Source organism: Petromyzon marinus, unplaced genomic scaffold (genome assembly GCF_048934315.1).
Source record: "Petromyzon marinus isolate PM22_M1 ecotype Great Lakes invasive population unplaced genomic scaffold, UKy_Petmar_22M1.pri1.0 PM_Scaffold_331, whole genome shotgun sequence".
Lineage (NCBI taxonomy): Eukaryota > Metazoa > Chordata > Hyperoartia > Petromyzontiformes > Petromyzontidae > Petromyzon > Petromyzon marinus.
This window is the reverse complement of record NW_027423315.1, coordinates 96,617-116,398: the sequence shown is the minus strand read 5'-3', so window position 1 is coordinate 116,398 and position 19,782 is coordinate 96,617. Positions and strand designations below refer to the sequence as shown.

General features: G+C 45.1%; 2 protein-coding genes across 2 annotated transcripts in view; one reads left to right on the top strand and one right to left on the bottom strand.

Annotated features, from left to right (window-relative positions):
• Positions 1-457: 457 nt before the first annotated feature.
• On the top strand, positions 458-18,418 carry LOC116937097 (POU domain, class 2, transcription factor 3L-like; the record flags this gene model as incomplete). The annotated part of the gene is given in 5 exon segments (XM_076064126.1): positions 458-650; positions 1,992-2,133; positions 6,422-6,534; positions 13,157-13,270; positions 17,920-18,418. Coding segments are annotated over 5 exon segments (555 nt in total). The 3' UTR covers positions 17,959-18,418.
• LOC142923207 (uncharacterized) overlaps positions 18,346-19,782 on the bottom strand; it is a gene marked incomplete at its 5' end in the record, with an annotated part of 40,492 nt that continues 39,055 nt past the window's right edge. Inside the window, one exon of the mRNA XM_076064124.1 lies at positions 18,346-19,580. Within this exon, the coding sequence (XP_075920239.1) occupies positions 19,493-19,580 (88 nt within the window). The remainder of the gene's footprint in view (positions 19,581-19,782) is intronic.

The window sequence follows — 19,782 nt, the reverse complement described above, 5'->3', positions numbered from 1 at the left end:
TGACTGTGTGTGTGTCTGTGTGTGTGTATGTGTGTGACTGTGTGTATGTGTGTGTGCATCTATGTGTGTCTGTGTGTGTGTTGTGTGTCTGTGTGTCTGTCTGTGTGTGTGTGTCTGTGTGTGTGTGTGTCTGTGTGTGTGTGTGTATCTATATGTGTGTGTATATATGTGTGTGTATCTGTATGTGTGTATGTGTGTGTGTATGTGTATCTATATGTGTGTATGTGTGTGACTGTGTATCTGTGTGTGTGTCTGTGTGTGTGTATCTATATGTGTGTATGTATATGTATCTATGTGTGTGTATGTGTTTGTATGTGTATCTATGTGTGTCTGTGTGTGTGTATATCTGTGTATGTGTATGTATATCTATGTGTGTCTGTGTGTATCTATGTATCTATATGTGTCTGTGTGTGTATGTGTGTGTGTATCTATATGTGTGTGTCTGTGTGTGTGTCAGGCGGTAATTCCCCGTGCGGTGACGTCACCCCGGCGTGACGACCGCGATGACGTCGCAGATGACGTCGACGAGGGGGCGGGGGCCCCCCGCGTCGACGTCACGGGCAGGGGGCGGGGCCGAGGTGGAGTTGGAGCAACTTGAGCAATTTGCTCGCAACTTCAAGCAGCGGCGAATCAAACTGGGCCACACGCAGGTGACCTGGGTTGCGTGCAACTCACCCCCCGTTGCAATCCCTAGTTGCAACCAGTTGCGTGCAATCGTAGTTGCAAGCCCTAGTTGATAGCAGTTGCATGCAATCGTAGTTGCAACCAGTTGCATGCAATCGCAGTTGCAAGCCCTAGTTGATGTCATTTGCATGCAATCGTAGTTGCAAACCCTAGTTGCAACCAGTTGCGTGCAATCGTAGTTGCAAGCCATAGTTGCAACCGGTTGCATGCAATCGTAGTTGCGATCCCTAGTTGCAACCGGTTGCATGCAATCGTAGTTGCAACCAGTTGCATGCAATCGTAGTTGCAATCGCTAGTTGATACCAGTTGCATGCAATCGTAGTTGCATATCCTAGTTGCAACTGGTTGCATGCAATCGTAGTTGCAAAACCTAGTTGCAATCGGTTGCATGCAATCGTAGTTGCAACCAGTTGCATGCAATTGTAATTGCAAACCCTAGTTGCAACCGGTTGCATGCAATCGTAGTTGCAAACCCTAGTTGATACCGGTTGCATGCAATCGTAGTTGCAACCAGTTGCATGCAATCGTAGTTGCAACCGGTTGCATGCAATCGTAGTTGCAACCAGTTGCATGCAATCGTAGTTGCAAATCCTAGTTGCAACCGGTTGCATGCAATCGTAGTTGCAACCAGTTGCATGCAATTGTAATTGCAAACCCTAGTTGCAACCGGTTGCATGCAATCGTAGTTGCAAACCCTAGTTGCAACCGGTTGCATGCAATCGTAGTTGCAACCAGTTGCATGCAATCGTAGTTGCAAACCCTAGTTGCAACCGGTTGCATGCAATCGTAGTTGCAAACTCTAGTTGCAACCGATTGCATGCAATCGTAGTTGCAAACCCTAGTTGCAACCGGTTGCATGCAATCGTAGTTGCAAACTCTAGTTGCAACCGGTTGCATGCAATCGTAGTTGCAAACCCTAGTTGCAACCAGTTGCATGCAATCGTAGTTGCAACCAGTTGCATGCAATCGTAGTTGCAAACCCTATTTGATATCAGTTGCGTGCAATCGTAGTTGCATTCCCTAGTTGCAACCAGTTGCATTCAATTGTAGTTGCAAATCCTAGTTGCAACCAGTTGCATTCAATTGTAGTTGCAAATCCTAGTTGCAACCAGTTGCATGCAATCGTAGTTGCAATCCCTAGCTGATGTCAGTTGCATGCAATCGTAGTTGCAAACCCTAGTTGATACCACTTGCGTGCAATCCTAGTTGCAATCCTTAGTTGCAACCAGTTGCACGCGCAGCCTTAAACGCGCAACCGGTTGCTTGGTAACCAACACCCCCTACCCCCCTCCCCCCTCCGTTGCCAGGGCGACGTGGGCGTTGCTATGGGCCGTATCCATGGCAACGCGTTCAGCCAGACAACCATCTCCAGGTTCGAAGCCCTGAACCTCAGCTACAGAAACATGGCGAGGATTAGGCCACTACTGGAGGCCTGGCTACTCAACATGGGTTAGTAACTACCACTAGTTAGTACTAACTAGTACACTAACTATCACTAACTATCACTAACTACCACTAACTAGTACTAACTAGTACTAACTATCACTAACTGTCACTAACTATCACTAACTATCACTAACTAACAGCTACAGAAACATGGCGAGGATTAGGCCACTACTGGAGGCCTGGCTACCCAACATGGGTTAGGTTACCATCACTAACTACCACACTAACTATCACCAACTATCACTAACTATCACTAACTATCACTAACTACCACACTAACTACCACACTAACTATCACTAACTATCACTAACTATCACTAACTACCACACTAACTACCACACTAACTATCACTAAACTATCACTAACTATCACTAACTATCACTAACTAGTACACTAACTATCACTAACTATCACACTAACTATCACTAACTATCACTAACTAGTACACTAACTATCACTAACTAGTACACTAACTATCACTAACTACCACACTAACTATCACTAACTATCATTAACTACCACACTAACTATCACTAACTATCACTAACTATCACTAACTATCACTAACTAGTACACTAACTATCACTAACTATCACTAACTATCACTAACTACCACACTAGCTATCACTAACTATCACTAACTATCACTAACTATCACTAACTATCACTCTAATTATCACTAACTATCACTAACTATCACTAACTATCACTAACTAGTACACTAACTATCACTAACTATCACTAACTACCACTAACTATCACTAACTACCACATTAACTATCACTAACTATCACTAACTATCACTAACTATCACTAACTATCACTAACTATCACTAACTACCACACTAGCTATCACTAACTATCACTAACTATCACTAACTATCACTCTAATTATCACTAACTATCACTAACTATCACTAACTAGTACACTAACTATCACTAACTATCACTAACTACCACTAACTATCACTAACACCACATTAACTATCACTAACTATCACTAACTATCACTAACTATCACTAACTATCACACTAACTATCACTAACTATCACTAACTATCACTAACTATCACTAACTATCATTAACTATCACTAACTATCACTAACTATCACTAACTATCACTAACTACCACATTAACTATCACTAACTATCACTAACTATCACTAACTACCACACTAACTATCACACTAACTATCACTAACTACCACTAACTATCACTAACTACACACTAACTATCACTAACTATCACTAACTATCACTAACTACCACACTAACTATCACACTAACTATCACTAACTACCACTAACTATCACTAACTACCACACTAACTATCACTAACTACCACTAACTATCACTAACTACCACACTAACTATCACTAACTATCACTAACTATCACACTAACTATCACTAACTATCACTAACTACCACACTAACTATCACTAACTACCACTAACTACCACTAACTAGTACTAACTACCACACTAACTATCACTAACTATCACTAACTATCACTAACTAGTACTAACTAGTACACTAACTATCACTAACTATCACTAACTACCACTAACTATCACTAACTACCACATTAACTATCACTAACTATCACTAACTATCACTAACTATCACTAACTAGTACACTAACTATCACTAACTATCACTAACTATCACTAACTACCACACTAGCTATCACTAACTATCACTAACTATCACTAACTATCACTCTAATTATCACTAACTATCACTAACTATCACTAACTAGTACACTAACTATCACTAACTATCACTAACTACCACTAACTATCACTAACTACCACATTAACTATCACTAACTATCACTAACTATCACTAACTATCACTAACTATCACACTAACTATCACTAACTATCACTAACTATCATTAACTATCACTAACTATCACTAACTATCACTAACTATCACTAACTACCACATTAACTATCACTAACTATCACTAACTATCACTAACTACCACACTAACTATCACACTAACTATCACTAACTACCACTAACTATCACTAACTACCACACTAACTATCACTAACTACCACTAACTATCACTAACTACCACACTAACTATCACTAACTATCACTAACTATCACACTAACTATCACTAACTATCACTAACTACCACACTAACTATCACTAACTACCACTAACTACCACTAACTAGTACTAACTACCACACTAACTATCACTAACTATCACTAACTAGTACTAACTAGTACACTAACTATCACTAACTATCACTAACTACCAGCTACAGAAACATGACCAGGATTAGACCACTACTGGAGTCGTGGATACTCAACATGGGTTAGTTACCATCACTAACTACCACACTAACTAGTACTAACTAGTACACTAACTAGTACTAACTATCACTAACTATCACTAACTATCACTAACTACCACACTAACTATGAGACTAACTACCACACTAACTATCACACTAACTATCACTAACTATCAATAACCACCACTAACTACCACACTAACTATCACACTAACTATCACACTAACTATCACACTAACTATCAATAACCACCACTAACTACCAAACTAACTACCACTAACTACCACTAACTATCACTAACTACCACTAACTATCACTAACTACCACTAACTATCACACTAACTATCACTAACTACCACTATCACTAACTATCACTAACTATAACTAACTATCACTAACTACCACTAACTATCACTAACTACCACTAACTATCACCAACTACCACTAACTATCACTAACTACCACTAACTACCACTAACTATCACTAACTACCACACTAACTAGTACTAACTAGTACACTAACTAGTACTAACTGTCACTAACTATCACTAAAAATCACTAACTACCACACTAACTATCACACTAACTACCACACTAACTATCACTAACCACCACTAACTACCACACTAACTATCACACTAACTATCACACTAACTATCAATAACCACCACTAACTATCACTAACTATCAATAACCACCACTAACTACCAAACTAACTACCACTAACTACCACTATCAGTAACTATCAATAACCACCACTAACTACCAAACTAACTACCACTAACTATCACTAACTACCACTAACTATCACTAACTATCAATAACCACCACTAACTACCAAACTAACTACCACTAACTACCACTAACTACCACTAACTATCACTAACTATCAATAACCACCACTAACTACCAAACTAACTACCACTAACTACCACTAACTACCACTAACTATCACTAACTATCAATAACCACCACTAACTACCAAACTAACTACCACTAACTACCACTAACTATCAGTAACTATCAATAACCACCAATAACTACCAAACTAACTACCACTAACTATCACACTAACTATCAGTAACTAGTACTAACCACCACTAACTACCAAACTAACTACCAAACTAACTACCACTAACCACCACTAACTACCACTAACTATCAGTAACTATCAATAACCACCACTAACTACCAAACTAACTACCACTAACTACCACTAACTACCACTAACTATCACTAACTATCAATAACCACCACTAACTACCAAACTAACTATCACTAACTACCACTAACTATCACTAACTAGTACACTAACTATCACTAACTACCAAACTAACTACCACTAACTACCACTAACTATCAGTAACTATCAATAACCACCACTAACTACCAAACTAACTACCACTAACTACCACTAACTACCACTAACTACCACTAACTATCACTCTCCCCAACACTCTCCCCACCACTCTCCCCCCACTCCCCTCACCACTGTCCCACCACTCCCTCCCCCCTCCCCCCATCCCCCTCCCCTCCCCCCCCTCCCCCACCCTCCCCCCTCCCCTCCCCCACCCAGAGAGCCCCAGTGGCTGTGTTCACCGCTGCTCGTTGCCATGGCGACCTCTCGCCCCTCCCCCACCCAGAGAGCCCCAGTGGCTGTGTTCACCGCTGCTCGTTGCCATGGCGACCTCTCGCCCCTCCCCCACCCAGAGAGCCCCAGTGGCTGTGTTCACCGCTGCTCGTTGCCATGGCGACCTCTCGCCCCTCCCCCCAGAGAGCCCCAGTGGCTGTGTTCACCGCTGCTCGTTGCCATGGCGACCTCTCGCCCCTCCCCCACCCAGAGAGCCCCAGTGGCTGTGTTCACCGCTGCTCGTTGCCATGGCGACCTCTCGCCCCTCCCCCCACCCAGAGAGCCCCAGTGGCTGTGTTCACCGCTGCTCGTTGCCATGGCGACCTCTCGCCCCTCCCCCACCCAGAGAGCCCCAATGGCTGTGTTCACCGCTGCTCGTTGCCATGGCGATCCCTGCGTAGGAAGAGAACTTCCCTGGACGCCGCGGTCAGAGCTCAGCTGGAGATCCACTTCCTGCGGGTAGTGACGTCACTTCCTGTTTACACTATATACACACACACACTACTATATTATACATTATATACACTGCTATATACACTACTATATACACTAATACATTATACATTACTATACAATACACTACACTATACACTACACTATACACTACTATACACTACACTATACACTACACTATACACTACACTATACACTACTACACTACACTATACACTACACTATCCACTAAACTCACTGACTCACCCACTCACTGACTCACTCACTGACTCACTCACTCACTGACTCACTCACTGACTCACTCTGACTCACTCACTCACTGACTCACTCACTCACTGACTCACTCACTGACTCACTGACTCACTCTGACTCACTCACTCACTGACTCACTCACTCACTGACTCACTCTGACTCACTCACTCACTGACTCACTCACTCACTTACTGACACACTCACTGACTCACTCGCTCACAGACTCACTCAATCACTCACTGACTCACTCACTCACTGACTCACTCACTCTTTCTCATTCTCACTCACTCACTCACTGACCCACTCACTCACTCAATGACTAACTCACTCACTCACTCACTGACTCACTCACTGACTCACTCACTCACTCACCCTCTCACTCACTCTCTGACTCACTCACTGACTCACTCACTCACTGACTCACTCACTCACTGACTCACTCACTGACTCACTCACTCACTCACTGACTCACTCACTGACTCACTGACTCACTCACTCACGCACTGACTCACTCAGTGACTCACTCACTCACTCACTGACTCACTCACTGACTCACTGACTCACTCATAGACTCACTCAGTGACTCCCTCACTCACTCAATGACTCACTGACTAACTCACTTATAAACTCACCCACTGACTCACTCACTCACTGACTCACTTACTCACTGACTCACTCACTCACTGACTCACTCACTCACTGACTCATAGACTCACTGACTCACTCGTCGACTCACTGACTCACTCACTCACCCACTCACTCACTCACTGACTCACTCACTGACTCACTGACTCACTCACTAACTCACTGACTCACTCACTGACTCATTGACTCACTCACTCACTGACTCTCTTCCCCGTCTGTAAAATCCCAAACCCAGCTCCCACGAGGTGCTATCTCTGTCCCGCTCACTGACTCACTCACTCACTCACTGACTCACCCACTCACTCACCCACTCACCCACTCACTCACTCACCCACTCACCCACTCACCCACTCACTCACTTACTCACTGAATCACCCACTCTCTCACTCACTCACTCACCCACTCACTCACTCACCCACTCACTCACTCACCCACCCACTCACCCACTCACCCACTCACTCACTCACCCACTCACTCACTCACCCACTCACTCACCCACCCACTCACCCACCCACTCACCCACCCACCCACTCTCTCACTGACTCTCTCCCCTGTCTGTAGAATCCCAAACCCAGCTCCCACTCACTCACTCACCCACTCACTCACTCACCCACTCTCTCACTCACTCACTGACTCACTATCTCACTCACTCACTGACTCACTCACTCACTCACTGACTCACTCACTCACTCTCTGACTCACTCACTGACTCACTCACTGACTCACTGACTCACTCACTGACTCACTCACTCACTGACTCACTCACTCACTCACTGACTCACTCAGTCACTGACTGACTCACGCTCTCACTCACTCACTGACTCACTCAATAACTCACTCACTTACTGATTCACTCACTCACTCACTGACTCACTCACTCACTCACTGACTCACTCTCTCACTCACTCACTCACTGACTCACTCACTGACTCACTCGCTCAATGACTCACTCACTGATTCACTCACTCACTCACTCACTGACTCACTCTCTCACTCACTGACTCACTCACTGACTCACTCACTGACTCGCTCATTAACTCACTCACTCACTGACTCACTCACTCACTCACTGACTCACTCACTGACTCACTCGCTCACTCACTGAATCACTCACTCACTCACTGACTCACTCACTCACTCACTGACTCACTCACTCACTCACTGACTCACTCACTCACTCACGCACTGACTCACTCAGTGACTCACTCACTCACTCACTGACTCGCTCACTGACTCACTGACTCACTCATAGACTCACTCAGTGACTCACTCACTCACTCATTCACTCAATGACTCACTGACTAACTCACTTATAAACTCACCCACTGACTCACTCACTCACTGACTCACTTACTCACTGACTCACTCACTCATTCATAGACTCACTGACTCACTCGTCGACTCACTGACTCACTCACCCACTCACTCACTCACTCACTGACTCACTCACTGACTCACTCACTGACTCACTGACTCACTCACTAACTCACTGACTCACTCACTGACTCATTGACTCACTCACTCACTGACTCACTCACTCTTTCTCACTCTCACTCACTCACTCACTGACCCACTCACTCACTCACTGACTAACTCACTCACTCACTGACTCACTCACTGACTCACTCACTCACTCACCCTCTCACTCACTCTCTGACTCACTCACTGACTCACTCACTCACTGACTCACTCACTCACTGACTCACTCACTCACTCACTCACTGACTCACTCACTCACTCTCTGACTCACTCACTGACTCACTCACTGACTCACTGACTCACTCACTCACTGACTCACTCAGTCATTGAATGACTCACGCTCTCACTCACTCACTGACTCACTCAATAACTCACTCACTTACTGACTCACTCACTCACTCACTGACTCACTCACTCACTCACTGACTCACTCTCTCACTCACTCACTCACTGACTCACTCACTGACTCACTCACTCACTGACTCACTCACTGATTCACTCACTCACTGACTCACTCTCTCACTCGCTGACTCACTCACTGACTCACTCACTGACTGAATCACTCACTGACTGACTCACTCACTCACTGAATTACTCACTCACTCACTGACTCACTCACTCACTCACTGACTGACTCACTCACTCACTGACTCACTCACTCACGCACTGACTCACTCAGTGACTCACTCACTCACTCACTGACTCACTCACTGACTCACTGACTCACTCATAGACTCACTCAGTGACTCACTCACTCACTCAATGACTCACTGACTAACTCACTTATAAACTCACCCACTGACTCACTCACTCACTGACTCACTTACTCACTGACTCACTCACTCACTGACTCACTCACTCACTCATAGACTCACTGACTCACTCGTCGACTCACTGACTCACTCACTCACCCACTCACTCACTCACTCACTGACTCACTCACTGACTCACTGACTCACTCACTAACTCACTGACTCACTCACTGACTCATTGACTCACTCACTCACTGACTCTCTTCTCCGTCTGTAAAATCCCAAACCCAGCTCCCACGAGGTGCTATCTCTGTCCCGCTCACTGACTCACTCACTCACTCACTGACTCACCCACCCACTCACCCACTCACTCTCTCACTCACTCACTCACCCACCCACTCACCCACTCACTCACTTACTCACTGAATCACCCACTCACCCACTCACCCACCCACTCACCCACTCACCCACTCACTCACTCACCCACTCACCCACTCACTCACTCACTCACCCACTCACTCACCCACCCACTCACCCACCCACTCACCCACCCACCCACTCTCTCACTGACTCTCTCCCCTGTCTGTAGAATCCCAAACCCAGCTCCCACTCACTCACTCACCCACTCACTCACTCACCCACTCTCTCACTCACTCACTGACTCACTATCTCACTCACTCACTGACTCACTCACTCACTCACTGACTCACTCACTCACTCACTCTCTGACTCACTCACTGACTCACTCACTGACTCACTGACTCACTCACTCACTCACTGACTCACTCACTCACTGACTCACTGACTCACTCACTCACTGACTCACTCAGTCACTGACTGACTCACGCCCTCACTCACTCACTGACTCACTCAATAACTCACTCACTTACTGATTCACTCACTCACTCACTGACTCACTCACTCACTCACTCTCTCACTCACTCACTCCCTGACTCACTCACTGACTCACTCACTCAATGACTCACTCACTGATTCACTCACTCACTCACTCACTGACTCACTCTCTCACTCACTGACTCACTCACTGACTCACTCACTGACTCGCTCATTAACTCACTCACTCACTCACTGACTCACTCACTCACTCACTGACTCACTCACTGACTCACTCACTCACTGAATCACTCACTCACTCACTCACTCACTCACCCACTCACTCACCCACTCACCCTCTCACTCACTCACTCACCCACTCACTCACTCACCCACTCACTCACTGACTCACTGACTCACTCTCTGACTCACTCACTGACTCACTCACTGACTCACTGACTCACTCACTCACTCACTGACTCACTCACTCACTGACTCACTGACTCACTCACTGACTCACTCAGTCACTGACTGACTCACGCTCTCACTCACTCACTGACTCACTCAATAACTCACTCACTTACTGATTCACTCACTCACTCACTGACTCACTCACTCACTCACTGACTCACTCTCTCACTCACTCACTCACTGACTCACTCACTGACTCACTCACTCAATGACTCACTCACTGATTCACTCACTCACTCACTCACTGACTCACTCTCTCACTCACTGACTCAGTCAGTGACTCACTCACTGACTCGCTCATTAACTCACTCACTCACTGACTCACTCACTCACTCACTGACTCACTCACTGACTCACTCACTCACTCACTGAATCACTCACTCACTCACTCACTGACTCACTCAATCACTCACTGACTCACTCACTCACTCACTGACTCACTCACTCACTCACGCACTGACTCACTCAGTGACTCACTCACTCACTCACTGACTCACTCACTGACTCACTGACTCACTCATAGACTCACTCAGTGACTCACTCACTCACTCATTCACTCAATGACTCACTGACTAACTCACTTATAAACTCACCCACTGACTCACTCACTCACTGACTCACTTACTCACTGACTCACTCACTCACTCATAGACTCACTGACTCACTCGTCGACTCACTGACTCACTCACCCACTCACTCACTCACTGACTCACTCACTGACTCACTCACTGACTCACTGACTCACTTACTAACTCACTGACTCACTCACTGACTCATTGACTTACTCACTCACTGACTCTCTTCCCCGTCTGTAAAATCCCAAACCCAGCTCCCACGAGGTGCTATCTCTGTCCCGCTCACTGACTCACTCACTCACTCACTGACTCACTCACTCACTCACTTACTCACTGAATCACCCACTCACTCACTCTCTCACTCACTCACTCACCCACTCACTCACTCACCCACTCACTCACTCACCCACCCACTCACCCACTCACCCACTCACTCACTCACTCACCCACTCACCCACTCACTCACTCACCCACTCACTCACCCACCCACTCACCCACCCACTCACTCACTCACCCACTCTCTCACTCACTCACTGACTCACTATCTCACTCACTCACTGACTCATTGACTCACACTCTCACTGACTCTCTCCCCCGTCTGTAGAATCCCAAACCCAGCTCCCACGAGGTGCTATCTCTGTCCCGCTCGCTGACTCACTCACTCACTCACAGACTCACTGACTCACTCACTCACTCACCCACTCACTCACTTACTCACTGACTCACTCACTCACTCACCCACTCACTCACTCACTCACCCACTCACTCACCCACTCACTCACTCACCCACTCACTCACTCACTCACCCACCCACCCACCCACTCACCCACCCACTCACCCACTCACTCACTCACCCACTCACTCACCCACCCACTCACCCACCCACCCACTCTCTCACTCACCCACCCACTCACCCACCCACTCACCCACCCACTCACCCACTCACTCACTCACCCACTGACTGACTCTGTCGCCCGTCTGTAGAATCCCAAACCCAGCTCCCACGAGGTGCTATCTCTGTCCCGCTCGCTGACTCAATCACTGACTGACTCACTCATAGACTCAATCACTCACTCACTCAATCACTCAATGACTCACCCACTCACTCACTCACTGACTCACTCACCCACTCACTCACTGACTCACTCACCCACTCACTCACTCACTGACTCACTCACTCGTAGACTCACTGACTCACTCACCCACCCACTCACTCACTCACTCACCCACTCACTCACCCACTCACTCACCCACTCACCCACTCACCCACTCACTCACTCACTCACCCACCCACTCACCCACTCACCCACTCACTCACTCACTCACCCACTCACCCACTCACTCACTCACCCACTCACTCACCCACCCACTCACTCACTCACTCACCCACCCACTCACTCACTCAATCACTCACTGACTCACTCACCCACTCACTCACTGACTCACTCACCCACTCACTCACTCACTGACTCACTCACTCGTAGACTCACTGACTCACTCACCCACCCACTCACTCACCCACCCACCCACTCACCCACTCACTCACTCACCCACTCACTCACCCACCCACTCACCCACTCACTCACTCACCCACTGACTGACTCTGTCGCCCGTCTGTAGAATCCCAAACCCAGCTCCCACGAGGTGCTATCTCTGTCCCGCTCGCTCTGTGTGGAGAGAGATGTCGTTCGCGTGTGGTTCTGCAATCGGAGGCAGAAGCAGAAGAGGATCACGGTGAGGGACTGAAACTCTTGTTTACACTACACTATACACTACACTATACATTATACACTACACTATACACTACTACACTATACACTATACACTACACTATACACTACACTATACACTACACTACACTGTACACTACACTATGCACTATACACTACACTATACACTACACTATACACTACACTATACACTACACTATACACTACACTATACACTATACACTACACTATACATTATACACTACACTATACACTACACTATACACTACACTATACACTACACTGTACACTACACTATGCACTATACACTACACTATACACTACACTATACACTACACTATGCACTATACACTGCACTATACACTACACTATACACTACACTATACACTACACTATACACTACACTATACACTACATTATACACTACTACACTATACACTATACACTACACTACACACTACACTATACACTACACTATACACTACTACACTATACACTACACTATACACTACACTATACACTACACTATACACTACTATACACTACACTGTACACTACACTATACACTACACTACACTATACACTACACTATACACTACACTACATTATACACTATACACTACACTATACACTACACTATACACTACACTATACACTACACTAAATTATACACTATACACTACACTATACACTACACTATACACTACACTATACACTTTACGCTACACTATACACTACACTATGCACTATACACTACATTATACACTATACACTACATTATACACTATACACTACACTATACACTACACTATACACTACACTATACACTACACTACATTATACACTATACACTACACTATACACTACACTACACACTATACACTACACTATACACTAGGATACACTACACTATACACTACACTATACACTACACTATACACTACATTATACACTACACTATACACTACACACTATACTATACACTATACACTACACTATACACTACACCACACTATACACTACACTATACACTACATTATACACTACACTACATTATACACTATATACTACACTATACACTACACTACACTATACACTACACTATACACTACACTACACTATACACTACACTATACACTATACACTACACTATACACTACACTACACTTTACACTACACTATACACTACACTTTACACTACACTATACACTACACTATACACTACACTATATACTACATTATACACTACACTATACACTACACTATACACTACACTATATACTATACTATACACTACACTATACACTACACTATACACTACACTATACACTACACTACACTATACACTACACTATACACTACACTATACACTACACTATACACTACACTATACACTACTACTCTATACACTACACTATACACTACACTATACACTATACACTACACACTACACTATACACTACACTATACACTTTACGCTACACTATACACTACACTATGCACTATACACTACATTATACACTATACACTACATTATACACTATACACTACACTATACACTACACTATACACTACACTATACACTACACTACATTATACACTATACACTACACTATACACTACACTACACACTATACACTACACTATACACTAGGATACACTACACTATACACTACACTATACACTACACTATACACTACATTATACACTACACTATACACTACACACTATACTATACACTATACACTACACTATACACTACACCACACTATACACTACACTATACACTACATTATACACTACACTACATTATACACTATATACTACACTATACACTACACTACACTATACACTACACTATACACTACACTACACTATACACTACACTATACACTATACACTACACTATACACTACACTACACTTTACACTACACTATACACTACACTTTACACTACACTATACACTACACTATACACTACACTATATACTACATTATACACTACACTATACACTACACTATACACTACACTATATACTATACTATACACTACACTATACACTACACTATACACTACACTATACACTACACTACACTATACACTACACTATACACTACACTATACACTACACTATACACTACACTATACACTACTACTCTATACACTACACTATACACTACACTATACACTATACACTACACACTACACTATACACTACACTATACACTACACTATACACTACACTATACACCACACTATACACTACACTATACACTACACTATACACTACACTATACACTACACTATACACTACACTACACTATACACTACTACTCTATACACTACACTATACACTACACTATACACTACACACTACACTATACACTACACTATACACTACACTATACACTACACTATACACTACACTACACTATACACCACACTATACACTACACTATACACTACACTATACACTACACTATACACTACACTATACACTACTACACTATACACTACACTATACACTACACACTACACTATACACTACACTATACACTACACTATACACTACACTATACACTACACTATACACTACACTTGTTTAAAGGTGTCAGTGTTGGTTGTTACCCTATATGACAGGAGTAAAAACCTATTACTATAGGATGTAAATCCTCTTGTTTAAAGGTGTCAGTGTTGGTGGTAACCCCATATGACAGTAGTAAAAAACCTATTACTATAGGATGTAAATCTTCTTGTTTAAAGGTGTCTGTGTTGTTCCCCTATATGACAGGAGTAAAAACCTATTACTATAGGAAGTAAATCCTCTTGTTTAAAGGTGTCAGTGTTGTTACCCCTATATGACAGGGTTAAAAACCTATTGCTATAGGATGTAAATCCTCTTGTTTAAAGGTGTCAGTGTTGGTTGTTACCCTATATGACAGGAGTAAAAACCAATTACTATAGGATGTAAATCCTCTTGTTTAAAGGTGTCAGTGTTGGTTGTTACCCCTATATGACAGGTGTAAAAACCTATTACTATAGGATGTAAATCCTCTTGTTTAAAGGTGTCAGTGTTGGTGCCCTATATGACAGGAGTAAAAACCTATTACTATAGGATGTAAATCCTCTTGTTTAAAGGTGTCAGTGTTGGTTGTTACCCCATATGACAGGAGTAAAAACCTATTACTATAGGATGTAAATCCTCTTGTTTAAAGGTGTCAGTGTTGGTAACCCCATATGACAGGAGTAAAAACCTATTACTATAGGATGTAAATCCTCTTGTTTAAAGGTGTCAGTGTTGGTTGTTACCCCATATGACACGACTAAAAACCTATTACTATAGGATGTAAATCCTCTTGTTTAAAGGTGTCAGTGTTGGTTGTTACCCCATATGACAGGGGTAAAAACCTATTACTATAGGATGTAAATCCTCTTGTTTAAAGGTGTCAGTGTTGGTTGTTACCCCATATGACAGGAGTAAAAACCTATCACTATAGGATGTAAATCCTCTTGTTTAAAGGTGTCAGTGTTGGTAACCCTATATGACAGGAGTAAAAACCTATTACTAATGGATGTAAATCCTCTTGTTTAAAGGTGTCAGTGTTGGTTGTTACCCTATATGACAGGAGTTAAAACCTATTACTATAGGATGTAAATCCTCTTGTTTAAAGGTGTCAGTGTTGGTGACCCTATATGACAGGAGTAAAAACCTATTACTATAGGATGTAAATCCTCTTGTTTAAAGGTGTCAGTGTTGGTAGTTACCCCATATGACACGAGTAAAAACCTATTACTATAGGATGTAAATCCTCTTGTTTAAAGGTGTCAGTGTTGGTAATTACCCTATATGACAGGGGTAAAAACCTATTACTATAGGATGTAAATCCTCTTGTTTAAAGGTGTCAGTGTTGGTTGTTACCCCATATGACAGGGGTAAAAACCTATTACTATAGTAGGTGGGTGAGTGAGTGAGTGGGTGAGTGGGTGGGTGGGTGGGTGAGTGGGTGGGTGGGTGAGTGAGTGGGTGAGTGGGTGGGTGGGTGAGTGGGTGAGTGAGTGAGTGGGTGGGTGGGTGGGTGAGTGGGTGGGTGAGTGAGTGAGTGAGTGGGTGAGTGGGTGGATGGGTGGGTGAGTGGGTGGGTGGGTGAGTGAGTGGGTGAGTGGGTGGGTGGGTGAGTGGGTGAGTGAGTGGGTGAGTGGGTGGGTGGGTGGGTGAGTGGGTGGGTGGGTGGGTGAGTGGGTGAGTGGGTGGGTGGGTGGGTGAGTGAGTGGGTGGGTGAGTGAGTGAGTGGGTGGGTGGGTGAGTGGGTGGGTGAGTGGGTGAGTGAGTGAGTGGGTGAGTGAGTGGGTGAGTGAGTGGGTGGGTGAGTGAGTGGGTGAGTGGGTGAGTGGGTGAGTGAGTGGGTGGGTGAGTGAGTGAGTGGGTGAGTGAGTGAGTGGGTGGGTGAGTGAGTGAGTGGGTGAGTGAGTGAGTGGGTGGGTGAGTGAGTGAGTGGGTGAGTGAGTGAGTGGGTGGGTGGGTGAGTGAGTGAGTGGGTGAGTGAGTGGGTGGGTGAGTGGGTGAGTGAGTGAGCGGGAGAGTGAACGGGTGCGCGAGTGAGGGGGTACGTGGGTGAGTGGGTGACTTAATATGAATACCTTTCGATTTTCAGGGTGAAAATTTGTCCACGGAAGACGTTGAAATGGATTGAAGACTCAAATACACACTCACTCACTCACCCACTCACTCACTCACCCACTCACTCACTCATCCACTCACTCTCTCATCCACTCACTCACTCACCCACTCACTCACTCACCCACTCACTCACACACTCACCCATTCACTCACTCACTCACCCACTTACCCACCCACCAACTCACCCACCCACTCACTCACTCACTCACCCACTCACTCACCCACTCACCCACTTACCCACCCACCAACTCACCCACCCACTCACTCACTCACCCACTCACTCACCCACTCACTCACCCACTTACTCACTCACCAACTCACTCACTCACTCACCAACTCACTCACTCACCCACTCACCAACTCACTCACCAACTCACCAACTCACTATACTGACCACACGTCACGTGACTCAAGGTTTTATTCTGGATAACCTCTGATGAAGACAAATAATAAACACTAAACCTTGCACTGAAGTGGCGAGTCTGTGTCAGTGAGTCAGTGAGTGGGTGAGTGAGTTAGTGAGTGAGTCAGTGAGTGAGTGTTAGTGAGTGAGTGAATGGTGAGTGAGTGAGTGTTAGTGAGTGAGTGGGTGAGTGGGTGAGTGAGTGAGTGAGTCAGTGAGTGAGTGGGTGAGTGACTGTATGAGTGAGTGAGTGGGTGAGTGGGTGAGTGAGTGAGTCAGTCAGTGAGTGAGTGGGTGAGTGACTGTATGAGTGAGTGAGTGGGTGAGTGAGTGAGTCAGTGAGTGAGTGAGTGAGTGGGTGAGTGAGTGTTAGTGAGTGTTAGTGAGTGTTAGTGAGAGTGAGTCAGTGAGTGGGTCAGTGAGTGGGTCAGTGAGTGGGTGGGTGAGTGAGTGAGTGGGTGAGTGAGTGTTAGTGAGTGAGTGTTAGTGAGTGTTAGTGAGTGAGTGGGTCAGTGAGTGGGTGATTCAGTGAGTGAGTGGGTGAGTGAGTGAGTGCGTGGGTGAGTGAGTGAGTGGGTGGGTGAGTGGTGAGTGAGTGGGTGAGTGAGTCAGTGAGTGAGCGAGTCAGTGAGTGAGTGAGTGAGCGAGTCAGTGAGTGAGTCAGTGAGTGGGTGGGTGAGTGAGTGAGTGAGTTATTGAGTGAGTGGGTGAGTGAGTGAGTGAGTCTATGAGTGAGTCTATGAGTGGGTGAGTGGGTGGGTGAGTGAGTGAGTGAGCCAGTGAGTGAGTGGGTGAGCGAGTGAGTGGGTCAGTGAGTGGGTGAGTGAGTGAGTGGGTGAGTGAGTGGGTGAGTCAGTGAGTGAGTGAGTGAGTCAGTGGGTGAGTGAGTGAGTGATTCAGTGAGTGAGTGAGTCAGTGAGTTAGTGAGTCAGTGAGTCAGTGAGTTAGTGAGTGAGCCAGTGAGTGAGTGGGTGAGTGAGTGAGTGAGTGGGTGAGTGAGTCTATGAGTGAGTGAGTCAGTGAGTGAGTGGGTGAGTGAGTGAGTGAGACAGTGAGTGAGTCTATGAGTGAGTGAGTGAGTCAGTGAGTGAGTGAGTGAGTCTATGAGTGAGTCTATGAGTGAGTCAGTGAGTGAGTGAGTGAGTCACACTATCACACGGAGACCAGGATGTTTGTCCTCAGCAGTGAGGAGGATTTTCTGTCCCTCCTCACTGAAGCGATTACCACCTAGCCTGTGAACACAGAGAGAGAGAGGGGGGTGAGGGTTAACACTCACCACTCACTCACCACTCACTCACTCACCCACTCACTCACTCACCCACTCACTCACTCACCCACTCACTCACCACCCACTCACTCACCCACTCACTCACCACCCACTCACTCACCACTCACTCACCACTCACTCACCACTCACTCACTCACCCACTCACT